This window comes from Dendronephthya gigantea, unplaced genomic scaffold, assembly GCF_004324835.1.
Source record: "Dendronephthya gigantea isolate DGI-Jeju-01 unplaced genomic scaffold, DenGig_1.0 000501F, whole genome shotgun sequence".
Lineage (NCBI taxonomy): Eukaryota > Metazoa > Cnidaria > Anthozoa > Malacalcyonacea > Nephtheidae > Dendronephthya > Dendronephthya gigantea.
Genome location: NW_021163511.1, coordinates 2,464 through 23,480, shown reverse-complemented (window position 1 = coordinate 23,480; position 21,017 = coordinate 2,464). Strand labels below are relative to the sequence as shown.

The window sequence follows — 21,017 nt, the reverse complement described above, 5'->3', positions numbered from 1 at the left end:
AGCATACAATTTCATCTCGATCTTCGCTTTATCATCATTAATTTGTAATTCAGCTTTTCTATGCAATTCAGGCTTTTTTGTGTCGACTGTTTTTTGTTGCTGGGTATTCAGGTAATTTGGTTTTCATTGGTCGTTGGAACATAGCATCAAATGGTGGTATATTTGTAGTGGAATGAGGGGTAGCGCGATAATTTCGAAGAAACGTATAAGTTTCTTGTTTCCAAGGTTTTCCATCAATTGAGCAGTTCGTATTGCTTTTCCAAGGTACGCATAAATCGCTCAACTTCTCCATTAGCTTGTGGCCAGTATGGAGTTATTTTTCTGTGGTAGAATCCTAGGTACTCTGCGAACATTCTAAAACCCGCACCATTGAAAGGAGGGGACCATTATCTGTTTTAACTTGTTTTGGAACTCCAAACGCAGAAAACATCTTGTCTAACTTCGGGATTGTACTCTTTGAGGACGTCGACTTTAAATTTCTACCTCGGGTATCGAGAGTAATCGTCCATTGTCACCAATGGATAATCTCCAGAAGGGAAAGGACCACAAAAGTCTACTGAAACATTCTGCCACGGACCATCAGGGAGACTTGTCATTTTCAACGGTTCACTGTTCTTAACTTGAGTTGTTGCTTGGCATGGAATGCACTCCGCCACACACTTTTCAACTAGTTCATCGATTCTAGGGAACCATACCTTTTCTCGTAACAATTTCTTTGTTTTTATAATCCCTTGGTGTCCTTCGTGTGCTAACCGAATCACTCTAGATTGCAGGCTCTGTGGAATAACAATTCGTGTCCCTCTTAGGAGAGTATTGCCAGCATTAGCAGTTGCAAGATCTGTTTTAACCCGAGCTAAAGCATTGAAAACGGTCATATTAATATTCTCTGTCGACTTCACGTTGTACCACTTTCCAGTGTTTAGCGCAAGGATTACAGCTTGAAGGGTTGCATCTTCTTTAGTGGCCACCATAATTTCTTCTTGAGTTAGTGCTTTTGGAATAGCGTTCGTGAATACGTAGTTAATGTATTCCTCAGCAACCTTTTCTTCTCGTCTACTCAATTTCGTTGTTAGATCAGGGTGACGGGAAAGGTAATCAGCTGGGTTGTCTTCACCAGGCTTGTACACAACGGAAAACTCGTACGGCTGAAGTTTCAGGATCCAACGTTCAATCCTCGGTGGTGGTTTGTGAGCTGGGTCATTGAATATCTTGACTAACGGCTTGTGGTCAGTGATGACGGAAAAAGGTTTTCCATAAAGATACAGATGATATTTCTCGCATCCCCACATGATTGCCAGAGCTTCTCTTTCGATTTGCGAGTATCGTTGTTCCACTTCGGAGAGAGCTCGACTAGAATAACATATAACTCGAGGATCAGCATTTTTTGAACAATCTCTCTGTGTTAAAATTGCACCGATCCCTGTGGGACTTGCATCTACCAGTAACTCGGTTTCCAACGATGGTTGAAAATACGCTAACTTCGTATTACTAGACAATGCTTGTTGTATTTCACTCAGGGACTTCTGACATTCTTCCGTCCAGTGCCATTTTACATCTTTCTTCGTTAGCTCTCGCAGTGGCTTCGCCAAGTTAGCCAGATTGGGGATAAATCGTCCGCAATAGTTCACTAATCCAAGAAAACTTCTAACTTCCTTCGCTGATTTGGGAGCTTCGACATTTCTGATTGCTTCTACCTTTTTAGGGTCAGGCAAAACACCATCCCCGGAAAAGGTGTAGCCGAAATAGATCAAACTAGGCTTATTAAATTCACACTTCGATTTATTCAGTGTTAAGTTATTCATGCGCAGACGCTCGAGAACTTGTTCTAAACGCTTGTCATGTTCTGCCTGAGTTGAACCATACACAATTATGTCATCGCTAATGTTTAACGATCCTGGAACACCCTCGATTACACCCTTTATGGCTTCTTGAAATATTTCAGCAGCAGAATTTACGCCAAAATTAAGACGCTTATAACGCATTAAACCAACATGGGTACTAAATGTTGTAATATAACGAGACTCTGGCGCCAATTCCAACTGGTGATAACCCTGGTTTAAGTCTAATTTTGAAAATACTTTAGCTTGCCCAAGTTCTGAAATGATGTCGTCAATGGTTGGAGAGAGATGACGTTCTCGACCTATTGCTTTATTTGGCTGCCTCATGTCTACACATATACGTATTTCTTGTGGATTGTGGGGCTTAGGGACAACTACAATGGGGGATACCCACGGCGTGGGACCTTCAACCCTTTCAATAATATCATCATCTTCCATTTCTTTAAGTTTTAGCTCAACTTGTTTTCGTACATGAAAAGGTATTCTTCTATGGGGTTGGGCAACTGGTTTAACCGTTTCATCAATATGTAGCTTAACTTGATGATTTTTCATTTTGCCAATTCCAGAGAACACACTTTGATACTTGTTTCTAAGCCAAGAATCAACTGAGGGTTTTATATCTTCTACTTGATTCACCACGGTAACTAACCCTAGTTCATGGGCTGTCTTATAGCAAATCAGAGACCCACCCGCTTTAACATTCTTTTTGACTACGTAAAATTCTGTAACAGTCAATTTTCCATTTGTTTCTATAACTGCTTCAAACTTACCCAGGAGCTTCAAAGGAACTTGACTGTCATACGGAAATATTTTCGTTGACGTTTTCTTTAACTTGACATCTTTAAGGCGCAGGTAGTCGGACTCTTCAATGAGATTGACTGTGGCTCCAGTGTCCACGATAAATTCTATATTTTCTTTACCAATTGTTACCATTGCGGTTGGATGCACTTTTGTCTTCACATTCGCCCCCACAGTCATAAATACATACTCATCCTCGCTACTCGACGTGTTGTGTTGACTTTTTGTTGCCACTTTGTTCACTCTATGTTGTTGTTTCTTTTTTTGTCCTTTAAAATTCCTGGGTCTTTCCTGCGACTTTCGTTGCCGACAAACCGCTGCGAAATGATTTTGTTTGTGGCAAGTGTTACATGTTTTTCCCATTGCCGGACATACACCAGTATGCGGATAATTTCCATTACAGCGATAGCATTTAGAGCGTGATAAGTGAGTTTTCTTATCTCGAACCTGTTCGTGCATGGTCTTATTAACATAGCCAGTCTCCGTCTCTGAATGTAGTTTTTTTTCCATCCCACGAGCTTGTGTCTCGGACGTTTCAAGCGACCGTCCGTAGTCAATTAATTGTGTAAGAGATATAGCTTCACGTAATGCCCGCCTTCGTTGCGACAAACATCCTTGAATGATCTGAGTTTTTATCTCACGTTCAACGTCTGTAAACTCGCAGGTTCTTGCTAGCTTTCTCAAACGAGTGTGGAATCCGTCCATTGTCTCGCCACTCATTTGCTTCGCCTGACGAAACACATGCACCTCGTATTCAATGTTCTTCTTCGGTGAGAAGTATTCGGTTAATAGTTCTACGGCTCTCGAATAATCGTTGTCTTTCCCTTTATCTTTCTCGGGAAAGGTGTCAAAGAGATCAGCTACTTCACAGCCAGCATAGTGGAACAACAGTGCACGCTGTCGTTTCTCATCGTTAATATCCAAAGCGATTAGAAGGTTTTCAAAGCGTTTTAGCCACTTAGTCCAGCGAACGCCCACTGAAGCAATATCTTCATGAGCATTAAATTGCTCCAGATATGGCAGCGTTCTTTCTGCCATCAATCTATCTTATAAACTTGTTCATCCTCGTCGCCAATGTAGTATTCAGAGCACACGAACAGACTGATGTTTCAGTCATATATATATACTAGAAATACATGCATGCAGCAACCCCTCGCCTCGGTTGAACGAAATCAGTTATTAAAGCATAGGGATGGTAAACATGATGTTAAAATTTATGTGGGTTGGGGGTTTTGGAGGGTACATGGCACAGAGAGAAAAAGAAATTGAGAAAAGTATGGAAAATTTTTCTGCACGTGAAACACTGTTGTCATAGCAACTCCGCGACGGCCGTATATTTTTAAAGAATCAAAGTTTACCCTCATATTCTTGTAAAAAATCGCAAAAATACGACAAGATTCCTACCTTTTTCTGGAAGTTAAGTCACTCATCTATAGTGTTATGGTAAATTGTTTTAATTATTAATTACCATGAAATATAACATCAGACGTCTCATACAACTTCCGAAGTTTTATGTTACGCTTCAACCGGTTTTTGCCATAGCAGCCCAATGGCGAATGGTTTTATTTGAAATAAAAGTGCACTAAAACATTGAAAATTAGAACAAAGCTATCCGTATTTTGATTAAATTGAACATGTATCATTTATTCATGCTAACTAAAATCCTGACATCCTGCATATTACGCAACGGGCGACTCGCGTACCTGACAGTGTTCAGGCAATGTAAGCATTATATAGTATATATATATCCTAAGGTAGGCAACTTCAATCCCGATATCGACATGGACAAATGCAAACAATCCGAAAATACTTCAATTTATCCCTAAAATTAAGCTAAAATAACAACAGAAATTAAATCTACGATAATTTACTATATACTGGCCATATTTTAATATTGAAAACAAGTTATGGAAGCAAGAAAATGCGAAAAGTTTTTGATATTTACTCTTTTTGAATGGGACGATGCTGGACCCGCGCTGTTGACTTTGAGAACGTTTGAAAATGACGAATTTGTTATCTCATTGGCGTGTCACAACAGCTGAGAACAAAAAAACAGCCAATGAGATAACAAATTCGTCATTTTCAAACGTTCTCAAAGTCAACAGCGCGGGTCCAGCATCGTCCCATTCAAAAAATGAGTAAAATATCAAAAACTTTTCGCAATTTTCTTGCTTCCATAACTTGTTTTCAATATTAAAATATGGCCAGTATATAGTAAAATTATCGTAGATTTAATTTCTGTTGTTATTTTAGCTTAATTTTAGGGATAAATTGAAGTATTTTCGGATTGTTTGCATGTGTCCATGTCGATATCGGGATTGAAGTTGCCTACCTTAGGATATATATATACTATATAATGCTTACATTGCTTGAACACTGTCAGGTACGCGAGTCGCCCGTTGCGTAATATGCAGGATGTCAGGATTTTAGTTAGCATGAATAAATGATACATGTTCAATTTAATCAAAATACGGATAGCTTTGTTCTAATTTTCAATGTTTTAGTGCACTTTTATTTCAAATAAAACCATTCGCCATTGGGCTGCCTATGGCAAAAACCGGTTGAAGCGTAACATAAAACTTCGGAAGTTGTATGAGACGTCTGATGTTATATTTCATGGTAATTAATAATTAAAACAATTTACCATAACACTATAGATGAGTGACTTAACTTCCAGAAAAAGGTAGGAATCTTGTCGTATTTTTGCGATTTTTTACAAGAATATGAGGGTAAACTTTGATTCTTTAAAAATATACGGCCGTCGCGAGTTGCTATGACAACAGTGTTTCCACGTGCAGAAAAATATTTCCATACTTTTCTCAATTTCTTTTTCTCTCTGTGCCATGTACCCTCCAAAACCCCCAACCCACATAAATTTTCTAACAATCATGTTACCATCCCTATGCTTTAATAACTGATTTCGTTCAACCGAGGCGAGGGGTTGCTGCATGCATGTATTTCTAGTATATATATATGACTGAAACATCAGTCTGTTCGTGTGCTCTGAATACTACATTGGCGACGAGGATGAACAAGTTTATAAGATAGATTGATGGCAGAAAGAACGCTGCCATATCTGGAGCAATTTAATGCTCATGAAGATATTGCTTCAGTGGGCGTTCGCTGGACTAAGTGGCTAAAACGCTTTGAAAACCTTCTAATCGCTTTGGATATTAACGATGAGAAACGACAGCGTGCACTGTTGTTCCACTATGCTGGCTGTGAAGTAGCTGATCTCTTTGACACCTTTCCCGAGAAAGATAAAGGGAAAGACAACGATTATTCGAGAGCCGTAGAACTATTAACCGAATACTTCTCACCGAAGAAGAACATTGAATACGAGGTGCATGTGTTTCGTCAGGCGAAGCAAATGAGTGGCAAGACAATGGATGGATTCCACACTCGTTTGAGAAAGCTAGCAAGAACCTGCGAGTTTACCGACGTTGAACGTGAGATAAAAAACTCAGATCATTCAAGGATGTTTGTCGCAACGAACGAAGGCGGGCATTACGCGAAGCCATATCTCTTACACAATTAATTGACTACGGACGGTCGCTTGAAACGTCCGAGACACAAGCTCGTGGGATGGAGAAAAAACTACATTCAGAGACGGAGACTGCCTATGTTAATAAGACCATGCACGAACAGGTTCGAGGTAAGAAAACCCACTTATCACGCTCTAAATGCTACCGCTGTAATGGAAATTATCCGCATACTGGTGCATGTCTGGCAATGGGAAAAACATGTAACACTTGCCACAAACAAAATCATTTCGCGGCGGTTTTTCGGCAACGAAAGTCGCAGGAAAGACCCAGGAATTTTAAAGGACAAAAAAAGAAACAACAACATAGAGTGAACAAAATGGCAACAAAAAGTCAACACAGCACGTCGAGTAGCGAGGATGAGTATGTATTTATGACTGTGGGGGCGAATGTGAAGACAAAAGTGCATCCAACCGCAATGGTAACAATTGGCAAAGAAAATATAGAATTTATCGTGGACACTGGAGCCACAGTCAATCTCATTGAAGAGTCCGACTACCTACGCCTCAAAGATGTCAAGTTAAAGAAAACGTCAACGAAAATATTTTCGTAGGACAGTCAAGTTCCTTTGAAGCTCCTGGGTAAGTTTGAAGCAGTTATAGAAACAAATGGAAAATTGACTGTTACAGAATTTTACGTAGTCAAAAAGAATGTTAAAGCGGGTGGTCTCTGATTTGCTATAAGACAGCCCATGAACTAGGGTTAGTTACCGTGGTGAATCAAGTAGAAGATACAAAACCCTCAGTTGATTCTTGGCTTAGAAACAAATATCAAAGCGTATTTTCTGGAATTGGCAAAATGAAAAATCATCAAGTTAAGCTACATATTGATGAAACGGTTAAACCAGTTGCCCAACCCCATAGAAGAATACCTTTTCATGTACGAAAACAAGTTGAGCTAAAACTTAAAGAAATGAAGATGATGATATTATTGAAAGGGTTGAAGGCCCCACGCCATGGGTATCCCCCATTGTAGTTGTCCCTAAGCCCCACAATCCACAAGAAATACGTATCTGTGCAGACATGAGGCAGCCAAATAAAGCAATAGGTCGAGAACGTCATCTCTCTCCAACCATTGACGACATTATCTCAGAACTTGGGCAAGCTAAAGTATTTTCAAAAGACTTAAACCAGGGTTATCACCAGTTGGAACTGACGCCAGAATCTCGTTATATTACAACATTTAGTACCCATGTTGGTTTAATGCGTTATAAGCGTCTTAATTTTGGCGTGAATTCTGCTGCTGAAATATTTCAAGAAGCCATAAAGGGTGTAATCGAGGGTGTTCCAGGATCGTTAAACATTAGCGATCACATAATTGTGTATGGTTCAACTCAGGCAGAACATGACAAGCGTTTAGAACAAGTTCTCGAGCGTCTGCGTATGAATAACTTAACACTGAATAAATGTAACTGCGAATTTAATAAGCCTAGTTTGATCTATTTTGACCCTAAAAAGGTAGAAGCAATCAGAAATGTCGAAGCTCCCAAATCAGCGAAGGAAGTTAGAAGTTTTCTTGGATTAGTGAACTATTGCGGACGATTTATCCCTAATCTGGCTAACTTGGCGAAGCCACTGCGAGAGCTAACGAAGAAAGATGTAAAATGGCACTGGACGGAAGAATGTCAGAAGTCCCTGAGTGAAATACAACAAGCATTGTCTAGTAATACGAAGTTAGCGTATTTTCAACCATCGTTGGAAACCGAGTTACTGGTAGATGCAAGTCCCACAGGGATCGGTGCAATTTTAACACAGAGAGATTGTTCAAAAAATGCTGATCCTCGAGTTATATGTTACTCTAGTCGAGCTCTCTCCGAAGTGGAACAACGATACTCACAAATCGAAAGAGAAGCTTTAGCAATCATGTGGGGATGCGAGAAATATCATCTGTATCTTTATGGAAAACCTTTTTCCGTCATCACTGACCACAAGCCGTTAGTCAAGATATTCAATGACCCAGCTCACAAACCACCACCGAGGATTGAACGTTGGATCCTGAAACTTCAGCCGTACGAGTTTTCCGTTGTGTACAAGCCTGGTGAAGACAACCCAGCTGATTACCTTTCCCGTCATCCTGATCTAACAACGCAATTGAGTAGACGGGAAGAAAAGGTTGCTGAGGAATACATTAATTACGTATTCACGAACGCTATTCCAAAGGCACTAACTCAAGAAGAAATTATGGTGGCCACTAAAGAAGATGCAACCCTTCAAGCTGTAATCCTTGCGCTAAACACTGGAAAGTGGTACAACGTGAAGTCGACAGAGAATATTAATATGACCGTTTTCAATGCTTTAGCTCAGGTTAAAACAGATCTTGCAACTGCTAATGCTGGCAATACTCTCCTAAGAGGGACACAAATTGTTATTCCACAAAGCCTACAATCTAGAGTGATTCAGTTAGCACACGAAGGACACCAAGGGATTATAAAAACAAAGAAATTGTTACGAGAAAAGGTATGGTTCCCTAGGATCGATGAACTAGTTGAAGAATGTGTGGCGGAGTGCATTCCATGCAAAGCAACAACTCAAGTTAAGAACAGTGAACCGTTGAAAATGACAAGTCTTCCTGATGGTCCGTGGCAGAATGTTTCAGTAGACTTTTGTGGTCCCTTCCCTTCTGGAGATTACCTATTGGTGACAATGGACGATTACTCTCGATACCCCGAGGTAGAAATTTTAAAGTCGACGTCCTCAAAGAGTACAATCCCGAAGTTAGACAAGATGTTTTCTGCGTTTGGAGTTCCAAAACAAGTTAAAACAGATAATGGTCCTCCCTTCAATGGTGCGGATTTTAGAATGTTCGCAGAGTACCTAGGATTCTACCACAGAAAAATAACTCCATACTGGCCACAAGCTAATGGAGAAGTTGAGCGATTTATGCGTACCTTGGAAAAAGCAATACGACTGCTCCAATTGATGGAAAACCTTGGGAAACAAGACTATATACGTTTCTTCAATTATCGCGCTACCCCTCATCCACTACAAATATTACCACCATTTGATGCTATGTCCAACGACCAATGAAAACCAAATACCTGAAATACCAGCAACAAAGAAACGGTCGACACAAGAAAGCCTGAATTGCATAGAAAAGCTGAATTACAAATTAATGACGATAAAGCGAAGATCGAGATGAAATTGTATGCTAACCGACAACGGCATTCTAAACCTTCAAAGATAGAGAAAGGTGATGTTGTGTTGGTGAGAAATCAGAAACGAGGTAAATTGCAACCTCCCTTCCAACCTGGTCCGTACCAAGTGATAAGGAAAAAGGGTTCTATGCTCACTGTTCAAAGAGGAGATCTTCAGGTGACTCGAAACTCGTCTTTTTTTAAGAAGATTAAACTGGAGACAAAACGTGGAGAAAATAGTCCAGAAGAAGAAATAAATGATAACTTAGAATGAATCATGTGTGGAGAAGCCCCTAAACAACAAAATACGATGCAGTCAAACACTAAGGTATCAGTCCCAAATAACGAACAGTTGTTGAGGAGATCCTCTCGGAATCGAAATCCCCCGAAACATTTAGACGATTACGTTTGGACATTAGAAATTTAGTATAAGACGAATTCTTAATAAAAGATACCTAATCAAACAGTTAGAGTAAAAGTAGAGTAATCAGCGTGGAAAAAAACCAACAATAAAAAAATTAGTTAGAATTCTTTTGAACCTTTAAGAATAAATATATAATTTAAGGTTGAGACAATTACTGACTTGGGGAGGAATGTAGTATAGTTGATTAAGTAATGTATGTCTTATATATGAATAAATTAGTTATGCATGGTTTAGAACTGAGACTATAAATACAAGCTGTAAAGCATTTTGAAATATAATATATATATATGACTGAAACATCAGTCTGTTCGTGTGCTCTGAATACTACAGTGACGTAACGTCATTTTGAGGAAGGTTTTCAAATCTTGAAATCCTACCGGAGGAAGGTTGAACTCTTTTTGCAACTCTGCAATGTTGATACGATTTTACAAGGCAAGTTTATATCGCCTGAAGTGAACCGTTGATCACTATGTTATATTCTCAAAATTGCGTTGCCTGTTTTTCTCGTGTAATTCCTTAACAGGCAGCGCAATTGTACAATACATTTCTATGCTACATAATTTCTTAAAAAAAGTTTACCTCTTGAATATAAAGTAGTTTATTTTGTTTCTTGAAATGTTCCTCAATTAACGAAGAGCTTCTTGGCCGCCAATCTTTAATATTTTCCTCACCCCGAACGTACGCCGCGGCAGCGTTCTCCTCTTCTTCTAGAAGCGGAAACGGAATGAAATTTCGGGAAAATGATGAGGTACAATTGGTTGAAATATTTGATGTCAAAAACGTCAAAGTTGAAAGCTTATAAGGTTTACCATTATTCCTGATTGGAGTAATTAGTAATTCATAAACACCACTGCACTGATTCCTGCATGGAAAAAATCAACAAAGCTTTGGTCAAATGAGGCATGATAATAGATCTTTCTCATGAATCATTCAAAATTGGTGTAACATTGGACTTTCCGCATTTGATGTCATTATGAGAAAGATCTGATGAAAGTTGTTGAACGAGAACTACAAGAATTTACAATTTGGACGATTCTAATCCCATGATTGATGGCGATTTTTGTCGAATAAGAACAAAATAATAAAAATATAAATAAAACAAACAAGAGCGGACGTTCTTCTCTATTTCATTATTTTTATTATCTGTATTTTTCAAAGACAAGACATACCAACGTTCACTTACATATCAGGATTATCCGGAGTTTTGTTAGAAAATAGCTGACTCCAAATTGATCTGAAATACGAGCAAATATAAATTCGACTTTTTATGAATTTTTTTGAACTCGAATTCTTTTTGTTCAACCACCTGAAGGCATCGTTTCGCAATACCTTGAAGGCGTCGTTTTCGATGCCCTGTTGTAGATCGCCACAAGGAGTTCCTTTTGAAGAGAGACAGCTTGTTCAAAGCCTTCAAGCTTGAAGAGTAGAAAAATATACTCGTTGGTAGTAAACATTAAAAAAAGCAACGAAACATTTTTTTGAGTGCAAACACATCTTCTGGGTCTCTTTCTCGGTTGAAATACTTCTGTTTTGTTTACCTGAAGGGTAACGTAGAGTTGAATTGAGATCAAATCACCGGGATATGTCACTCTACAAAGTAGATCCATCACAATTGAAAAGAAATCACGACATGTGTTGCCCTAATTATCGACCAAGTTTAGCTAGATCGCGTCTTACTACCTGTCTAGGTGCTTAGAGTTATGCAAGGACGAGTCCCAGGGAATTTCAAATTTGAAAAAAGAAATTGACTCGACGGGATAAGAAAGACTGACAGGGCCTGGAGCGAGTGGTAGCCATTGGTTGTCTCCAGATGACGTCATCTGGTAGGTTCCGTCTGATTCACATAAAGACAATGGAAGGATATTTCCTGGAAATATAAAGCGGGTTTTAGGGACATTTATCATAGGTTCGACATGACATTCTAAATAAGACCATTGAAAATATCTCAGTCCATAGAATTAAGTGGCTGTAAATATCTATCGGACATTGTGCTGAGGTACTGAACATCAATCTCACACGCTGGCGTTTTACCGCTAAGTGGAAACAAAACAAAAGTGGAAAATCACAAACCTAGCCATATTTCTGCAACGCCCTTCCATCTAATTTCTGGGTAATTATCATGGAGAATTGTAACTAAAATCCTTCGCTGAATTCCCTAAAAATAGGATTTTAGTTAGCAGTGGAAATATTGCAAAATAATTTAATGTTATGTCCTAGTAAAGCAGTTGACAGCTAATTAATTATGTCTGACTTACCTGATGGAGTAAGACGATGCCAGCTTTAAGATTACCGTGGCAATGTTTCACGAAACATGGACTATATCTGAAAAGAGACATACAGCATACAGCCGGACTTTTATACAAATTGAAAAATCCGCTAATCGCAGACCACGTCATAACCAGACCACATCAAAATTAGCATGACGGCCATGACCACGGTGGGAATCACGGAGTACATCATCACAATATTAATGTCCAACTTACTCTCCATTGGGTGCCAGCTCAAGAAACTGCACACGGACCAATAACTCGTACACCAATCCTGGATCAGGAGTCCTTGAAATATATCAAATCCAGCTACGGCAATTACCCTAAATTAACGATCTTTACGTTTATTACTAGGAGTTGCTATCACAAGGAGATTGCTGCCTTCAACTTAAATACATGTTATGCAACGTAATTGCAACTTCAACACAATCAGAAGAATAATAGAGCAATAGTCTATTGTTCCTCTGTGATACTTCAGGTAGCCGAAAAGTATTTGTGTCCAAATACTTTTGAGCTACCTGGGGTGATACAATGTAATTGCAATTTTGAGCATAGGTGGCACAACAATAGCACTATATCATGGGTCGTGATGTACTGCTGTTGTTGGGCTACTGTTTTCAGATGTCAAAATTCATTAAAGCATTAGCAAAAAACACTCACAATTTTATATCTTTGCAATAAATTTGCATTTGAAGTTGCAATAGAAATTGCATAATGTAACATGGCCTTTAGATAATAAGTTTTGGGCAAGCGAACTGGACAGAAATAACAAAAAAACAAATAGTTTTTTAAAATATACAGGTAAGTATGGCTTTATTTCTTTTCTGCTGATATCCATCAAGGCGATGAACTTTTTAGTAATCATTCTAGAGGCAAGCAATGTACTTTTATGAGTTTATTGGCGCTTTGACCTTGACAATAATTACAGCCAAGTCTTTGGGGTATCTTGGCAAAGATGTTGCAAGTTCTGTAACATTTTGTGGCAAGTTAATACAATGCCCTGAATAACCTTGTTGACCACCAGGTTTAACATACACTCTCATGATTGGCAAAGCACGAGCAATTAACATTTCCTCAACCTGAGTTAAATTTTGTAATTCATCTGGAACATAAGAAGGTATCATCAAGTTTTCACAAGAAAATTTTTTAGGAGATTTTTTATCTCTAAAGCATCCTGAACACACATATGGTGAACTAGGTTTAGATTTTATTGGCCATGCCTCATGGCAAACTGTACACTGAGCTTTTGCCCAACATTGCTCCTCAATTCTACCATTATTGCTTATATCAAACAAATTGAAGTAATCCTCTTGATTTATTCTGTGTTGCGGCTTTGCCCGCTTTTGTTTTTTAGATAATCTGTCTTTGTCAAGTCTTATTTGCCTTTCCTTGTCAGTTTCGTCTGACCGCCTCCTTTTTTTACACTCGTTTTCTTTTTGAAGTCTCACTTTTCTCTCACTATTAGTTTCCTCAGACTGCTTTTTCATTTTAGACTCCTTTTCTTTTTGAAGTCTTGTTTTTTGCTCACTGTCAGTTTCCTCTGACTGTTCTCTTTTTTTATACTCATTAGCTTATTGAAGTCTTAATTGTTTCTCACAATTTGGTTTTTCGTTTAAACTTTTAAATCCCATTCACTGGTTTCAGTTTGCTGATGATGCAGCTGTAATTACTGGACAAGAATCGGAAAACCAACATCTGCTAAATCGTTTTGCCATCTGGTGCCAATGGTCGAGTATGTTAATCCGAGTCGATAAATGTAGTACATTCGGCATAAAAAAATCTATTACCAAATCAATACAATACCTGCCAAAACTGCTTATCAACCAAAGACTTATACCAACCGTCAAACTTGGAGACTCTTTCAAATACTTAGGACGCTATTTTAATTTTAACATGTCTAATAAAGATCATAAAACCGAGTTAACCACGCTTATGGATGAACTGATGTCTGACATTGACTCAAAACCACTTCACCCTAAAAATAAGCTCCTCCTCTATAGCCGCTACGTTCTGTCCAAACTATCTTGGCATTTCACCGTTGCGACCCTGTCAAAAACATGGATCTCGGAAAATATTGACTCTGTAGCTAACCAATACATTCGTAAATGGCTTGATATCCCAATATCAGGAACGCTAAGTACTGTTTACTTAACCAGCAATAAATTTGGTCAAAGCATCTTCCCTCCTTCTGTCAAATTTACCCAGTGCCAAGCCGTCCTTCGAAATTCACTAAAGCACTCTCCTAACGAAGCAATTAATGAATTGTGGAAATCCACCAACAACCATACTAATATCCAATACGACATATACAACTCCACTAAAGACGTATTAAAAGAGTTTCGCTCTGGTCATGAAGATAGACTTCAAAACCACCTGACTAATCAAGGATCCTTCTTCTCAAGTATTACCAAGTTCGCCTTACCACATCTCAACAAGGTCTGGTCATCTGCTCAAACAAAACTTCCTAAAAACATTTACAACTTTACCATACGATATATCAACAACTCTCTTCCCACGCGAAAAAATCTTCATACATGGGGAATATCTTCAAGTCCAGAATGTTCCTTTTGTCTCAACCCAGAATCATTACTGCATGTGGTTGCTGGGTGTCAAACCTACCTGGAACGTTTTACATGGAGGCACAACTCGATCCTCAATTTTATTGCCAATACTGTACAAACTACAATTCATCACTCTAATCTATTTGTTGATCTACCCGGCTTCAAAAATCCGTCCATCCTAACTGGTGAATCGTATCGTCCTGATCTATTAATATCAAACCCTGATGGCATCCTCTATGTGGTTGAATTAACCGTTGGCTATGAAACAAACCTTCAAAACAACGTTAAGCGGAAAGAACATAAATATAGAGAACTGATACAAGAACAAAGACAGCATTTTAGTGACGTTAAATTAATTAATCTGTCAATTAGCTCATTGGGTGTTTTTGCAAAAGAGTGCTCGTGTTTCTTAGATATGTTAGATAAGATTGGGCTCGACAAGAAACATCAAACGTATTGCATAAGGAAAATGATAACAATTGCAATCAGAAGTACTTATTATATATTTTGCTGTAGAAATAAGGAGTGGGGAAATCCAGAATTGTTAGCTTTTTGAACCATTTGTAGGTATATATAAATTTGCATGCTAATCATTTAATAGTCGTTATTGTAGAAACATATTTAGCCTAATTGTGATTGAAGTAGCCAATTATATTACCTTATTAAGCGAGATTTATAATTGTATGAGTATATGTAAATAAGAAAACATCAAATAAAGTTTCCGTTATTATTATTATTATAAAGAGTTACTTGGAATAACTTTATAATCTGCAGAAACAGATCTGCAGAAACAAGAAGGAACTTCAGACTGTGGTTTATTTGCCATTTCTGTTGCAACCAGTCTGTGCTTTGGTCAATTACCACAGAATTGTACATGGCAACAGAAGGAAATGCGTCAGCATCTATTAAGATTGCATTGATGATGGGAAATTGTCACCTTTTCCAATGTCGGTCTTGATTAACCGTGGCGGTCTTGATTAACCGTGGTGGTCTTGATTAACCGTGGCGTTCTTGATTAACCGTGGTGGTCTTGATTAACCGTGGTGGTCTTGATTAACCGTGGTGGTCTTGATTAACCGTGGTGGTCTTGATTAACCGTGGTGGTCTTGGGGTACTAAAACAGAAATTGCTCCAAGGAAGTGCGCGTAGAAAACGTTGATCGTCGAACGTGTTAGAGCTAAGAGCGGGGGTAGATAGTTGAAAATATCAATTCGTACTGAAGATGATGGAACAAGTGCTGGCTCAGGATTTTGTGACGGATCCACTGGATCCTAAGACGCGCCAAGTCAAGGATAAAGAAAAATCATTGTCTTCAAGACGAAATTTTACTCACGCGAAGCCGCCGTACAGCTACATTAGCTTAATAACTATGGCCATTCAGCAAAGTCCCAACAAGATGCTAACTTTGAGCGAAATTTATCAATTTATCATGGACTTATTTCCCTACTACAGATCAAATCAACAACGGTGGCAGAATTCCATACGAAATAGCTTATCGTTCAATGATTGTTTTGTCAAAGTGCCTCGCTCTCCTGATCGACCTGGGAAAGGCTCGTATTGGACCCTGCATCCTGATTGTGGAAATATGTTTGAAAATGGTTGTTATTTGCGACGGCAGAAACGTTTCAAAGCCGACAAAAAGCCGAATTTAAGTCATCTTGTGAAGCCTGGTCCGTATGTCCCTGGTGTTCCCAAAGTACAAGGTGGAAAGAGTTTCGCGACACCGTCATTCTTAGCGCCAACCCATTACGCTGGATTTCGACCCGGATTCAATCATCCTTTTGCAATAAAAAATATCATCGCAGACCACGAAATGGAGTTCCGAGGCTACGATGGTATGCATTTCAATCCGTATCACACAAGCTCCCTATCCACACCACCTCCAGTGCCGGCCATGAGTCCTATGTCTTCATTCGGTTTGCCGAAAACCTCACTCGAACCGCCATCTCTGATGACAACCGAGGCAAATCTCAATCCATATTATCCATCTTGTGGCTATATCAATACATCCTCGAGCTGTTCCTTGTCTGGTTATTCATAAACATCTTTAAAACTTTGGGCTAAATTGCAGAATACCCCTCCACTAATGATATTACATAGTCTAGTTACTGTTTCACTGGATACGCGGATACGCGGTGAGATTGCGGTGAGATTGATATATGAGTAGCTTGATATTTTAGTGGATACGGTCAGCGGAAATTTGCATATAAGCTTCAGTATCAGTATGAATAAAATCTAAACTTTCAGTTATATTACGTCATGTATTTCTTATGGCCTTACTAACATATGCATCGTTCTTTAAAATATTAACCGACTGCGTATCCACGTATCCGCGTATCCACTTCAACTAATACCTACATTTATATTACGTAATCTATTTCTTATGGCCTTACTAACATATGCATCGTTCTTTAAAATATCAACCGACTGCGTATCCACGTATCCGTGATATTTAAAAAGAGTGACTTAAAAAATTGCGGGGTATTCTGCAATCGCTCCAAAACTTTAAATTTGAAACGTAATTTCAACCACTAATCCTGAATAGAATCGTCAATTTATGAGCTGGCCCGCGAAGGAACATGCATTTAACCTCGATTAAACTCGAAGACGAAAGTTGAAACGAACTCAAATGTCCTGTATTAAAGCGATCTGAACGTTATAAATTTGTTTGTAATATAATATAGCGATGTCCAGCAAGTTTAGTTTGTAAATTTGTGTAAATTGGAAGGGAAAATTGCGCTCGAATGGAGCAGGAAGACATTATGATAGCTTAATGGCTGCCAAAATTGTTGTATCTTTGGTGCAAGTTTTGATATGTACAGTGCATGTGTGTGTATTTATTTTCCTTATTGTATTTATAGATTACGCCTTACGTTATTCAATCCTTAAAAACATTATTGACACGATCGGAATAAATGTTGTTTGAAATGGACTTGACTTGTTTTCCTTCTTTGACAGCATTGCCTCGTAGACGCGCGCGCTTATTCCTTGCAGACTTGTGCCATAGTCGTCTTAACATCGCCTATTAGTATATACGAGACAAGCTCACTCGTCACACGCGCGCTGGCCATTATTTACTCGAACATATATACTGCAGTGGAAATTAGAAAAACTATCACTACCTTTTAGCGTGAAATATCGTAATCATTGAGCCAAACCTTTCCTTAATTATTACGATCAATACGAGTTTTTGTTTCTGCAGTAAAATTTTCGTACAATTATTTGTATTCCTGAGTCAGTTTGAGGTGGCGGATGGGGTGTCCGGCTACCAAACACCCATGTAGGAAATGCCGGAATGTCCTTGTTGATAACGAGCGTTATTTCAAAATATGACCAACAAATGTCCGCGTGTTTTAGGGCTTTTTTCTGTAATTCTGTAATATTTGCAAAGATTTTGAGCAATGGCTGAAGTAAACATAGAATCAAACAAATCATTTAATGTTCCATTCGGGCGGTCGAGCTCTGTAAATAGCGGTAACATAGTGCTTTTAGACACACACGATTCGCTAACGCGTTGAGAACACATTAAATAAAGTACGTAACAATCACTTTGCCATATGTTTAAAGTTTAGGACAACGTGTCCACGACACCAAATTCGTGTTGATGTGCGATTTTATGGAGGTTAAATTTCTGTAAACATCCGTATCAACCGCTTGCAAGCTCTTAAAGGGCTCACATTTCGCTCATGATGAACGGAAGAGATTGCATCTTCAATGCTTTTGGCTGCTTTCGTGAGTTTAGTAAAACAATGTACTCCCTTTTGGTATTTACGCCGGCGACACGTCATGGCAAAATAGACAGGACATTTTGAAAGTTCTCGGGACAAGAGCTGAGTATATAATAATTTAGCGTTTATGCGCTAATAGAATTACATTTAAAGCTTTAGGACAGAATGTATTTCATGTATTTTAACTCAGAACTCTGTTGAATACGTGGAAATGTATATAGTTCTTTGCTTTGTGAGTTCAAACGAATTTTTAACATGTTGCGAAATTGCGAAATGGGTCGCCCACTTTTTTCCTCCCAGTTCTCATTAAGTAGATGAAGTGTTTTCTATACCGAATAAGGCTTAAAGAAAAACACACTTCTTGCTGTAGGAAAGAAGCATGATTTCCACATAATTTCGAAGTAAAAAAAGTGTTTATTTAGAGTAGAATTAAAAAGCAAGTTGTGAGTCTAAAATCGTGTAATGTACACAAACAATGGACCTTGCATTCATACCAAATATAACCTTTACAACACATACATGCCTCTCGTCATAACTTGGAATACTCTACAATCATGAACATTTAAAGGTAGAAGGTTTTCAATGTGTAACTAGAATTCTAGGTAGACCTCGGCGTTTGCCTGAATTGCATGTCGAAGTGTTTTGATATGGAAAGCCTCTAAAATACACAAACTACCACGAAGCGGTTCAAATAGCGTGACAATAACATCATTAACTGTCGGTTTCTCTTGCTTAAAGAAACTATCACAGGTATAGTCGCTAACTATCGGTTAGTCCCATCAATTAGCGGTGTTTTGGCAATAATGGACCTTGCAGTAAACCCTCGTATCTTGAAGCGCGAACTCCTCCCCTGTGGACAACTGTCTGGCGCAAACCGCGCACGAGAAACACGCCAAGTGATAAACATTATTTCTTGTTTTCCGTACCCAGTCACTGGCTTGTATATTTCGCAAACAACTTGAACACTTAGCTCCAAATTCTCTAAAGTAGAAATAAAAAAAGTTATTAAGTCATCAACCTAGGCACAGATTAACAACTTGATGTTAATCTGTGCATGACTCAGGTATATAGCTAACTCTGTATTTTTTCAGACTCTATATAAAAGAGACTTTCGAGGATAATCTGAAATTATATCACAATTTCAATCATGCATTACAAAAATTCGATGATATTAGATATATTTTGATATTAATATTAAAAGCATTCTCAAGCCAGTGTCCCTTTAGTTCTGTCTATTTTTTTCTAGAAAAGGAAAAGAGAATCTGAAATTCACTTCAAGTCTAAGCATACCGTACATAGTGTATATCTGTGTTTTTAAAGTCTCTAAGTTATGAACGATCACTAGTAGAATGAGTCCTACGATGAACTAGTTATGAATGCATGTGGGATTGCCGATTGCAGCTAATTAAATAGAACAAAAAGGACAACGGCTGCCGATAGGGAGGGGACACCAACTACTATCAATCAATCAATCAATCAAACAAATTTATTTAAAACACGGTAAAATCTTCAGTATAACAACTTATAGGAGGATTAACAATACATGATTACATATGACTAATTACATAATATTACAAGTTAAAATTTCACTGATTTACAAGATTGCCGTGCGGGAGCTCAGTTTAGGTATTATAGTACTCGTTTACAGCCCTCCGAAACTGTGAAAATGATTGTAATTTTCGTATATGTTCGGGAAGGCTGTTCCACAGCAATGCTCCGCTATAGTGGAAGCTTCGCTTTAAATTATTGGTACGTGGCTTAGGAAGATTCAACTTCATTTCGGAATTTCTGAGATCGTATTGTGAATTGCGAGTTGAAAAAAACCTCTGTAGATAGCTAGGAGTATTACCTTTTAGAGTTTTAAACATCAAGTTAATTTTTAACTTTTTTCGTCTCAGTGAGAGGTTGTCCAGATATAGAGCATCGAGTAATACACCCGCGCTGGTGTCATAGCTAGTCCTCGTAATGACTCTAACTGCTCGATTCTGTAGTTTTTGTAGTTTGTTGGTTAACGTTTCACCAAGTTCGTCCCAGACCGAGCAGCAATAGTCAAAATGAGGTTGTATTAGTGCATGGTAAATCTGGACAGCCGTACTCATTGGAATATAAGTTATAATGCGTTTTAATGCTCCTATTGCGGAAGCTATCTTTTTACAAAGATTGTCGATATGCACTAACCAGGTTAGATGACCGTCTATATGTACTCCTAAGGATTTAACAGAATTTGTCTTGTTAATTACCTTACTATTTAGTTTAACATCAATTTCTTCATTTATATTGCTTATTCTTTGCCGAGATCCGATACTGATCACTACTGGTGTCACCGTGTCAGTGACGTAGCCAGCCTGACAATTTACGTAGTAATGCTATATACTACATAGCTAATATTTTGGTGTTCATTGACTGTGAAAACAATCAATTTCTAAAGAAATGCATTATAATGATTATAACATAAAATTTCCGTAGTATGATCGGGCTGGCTACGCTGTCACTGAAAAACAATTTGCGCTGGGCACCAGGTTTCCGGGGGTCACTAAAGTACTATGGGAATAGAATAGAATGCATCTAACTGCTTTCAATATTACAGTATTAAAAATTTTACGACAAAAATTAAACTGGGCGATTGGCTCCTAAAATTTTCTTTGCATTGCTAAAACAATGGCGAGTCGATTACGCAACTAAGAACGTCGCGATCGCACGGGAAAAGATTCACTTCGTTTGGTTAA

At 38.4% G+C, this 21,017-nt stretch overlaps 3 protein-coding genes across 3 annotated transcripts; 1 reads left to right on the top strand and 2 right to left on the bottom strand.

Moving 5' to 3' along the window:
- Positions 1 to 479: 479 nt before the first annotated feature.
- On the bottom strand, positions 480 to 3,674 carry LOC114543633 (uncharacterized protein K02A2.6-like). The gene has a single exon (XM_028562532.1). It carries the CDS (start codon positions 3,672 to 3,674, stop codon positions 480 to 482), a length of 3,195 nt encoding a protein of 1,064 aa, XP_028418333.1.
- Positions 3,675 to 9,829: 6,155 nt separating this feature from the next.
- LOC114543632 (kinesin-like protein unc-104) lies at positions 9,830 to 12,278 on the bottom strand. Its single transcript, XM_028562531.1, has 10 exons — positions 12,219 to 12,278; positions 11,991 to 12,057; positions 11,806 to 11,890; positions 11,416 to 11,602; positions 11,274 to 11,325; positions 11,065 to 11,150; positions 10,919 to 10,969; positions 10,545 to 10,597; positions 10,315 to 10,442; positions 9,830 to 9,850 (listed from the first exon to the last, which is right to left on the bottom strand). The coding sequence occupies exons 4-10, from the start codon at positions 11,553 to 11,555 to the stop codon at positions 9,830 to 9,832; spliced, it is 531 nt and encodes a 176-aa protein (XP_028418332.1). The 5' UTR covers positions 11,556 to 11,602; positions 11,806 to 11,890; positions 11,991 to 12,057; positions 12,219 to 12,278.
- Positions 12,279 to 15,719: 3,441 nt separating this feature from the next.
- On the top strand, positions 15,720 to 16,762 carry LOC114543634 (forkhead box protein A2-like). Its single transcript, XM_028562533.1, has one exon. It carries the CDS (start codon positions 15,786 to 15,788, stop codon positions 16,602 to 16,604), a length of 819 nt encoding a protein of 272 aa, XP_028418334.1. The 5' UTR covers positions 15,720 to 15,785; the 3' UTR covers positions 16,605 to 16,762.
- Positions 16,763 to 21,017: the final 4,255 nt, after the last annotated feature.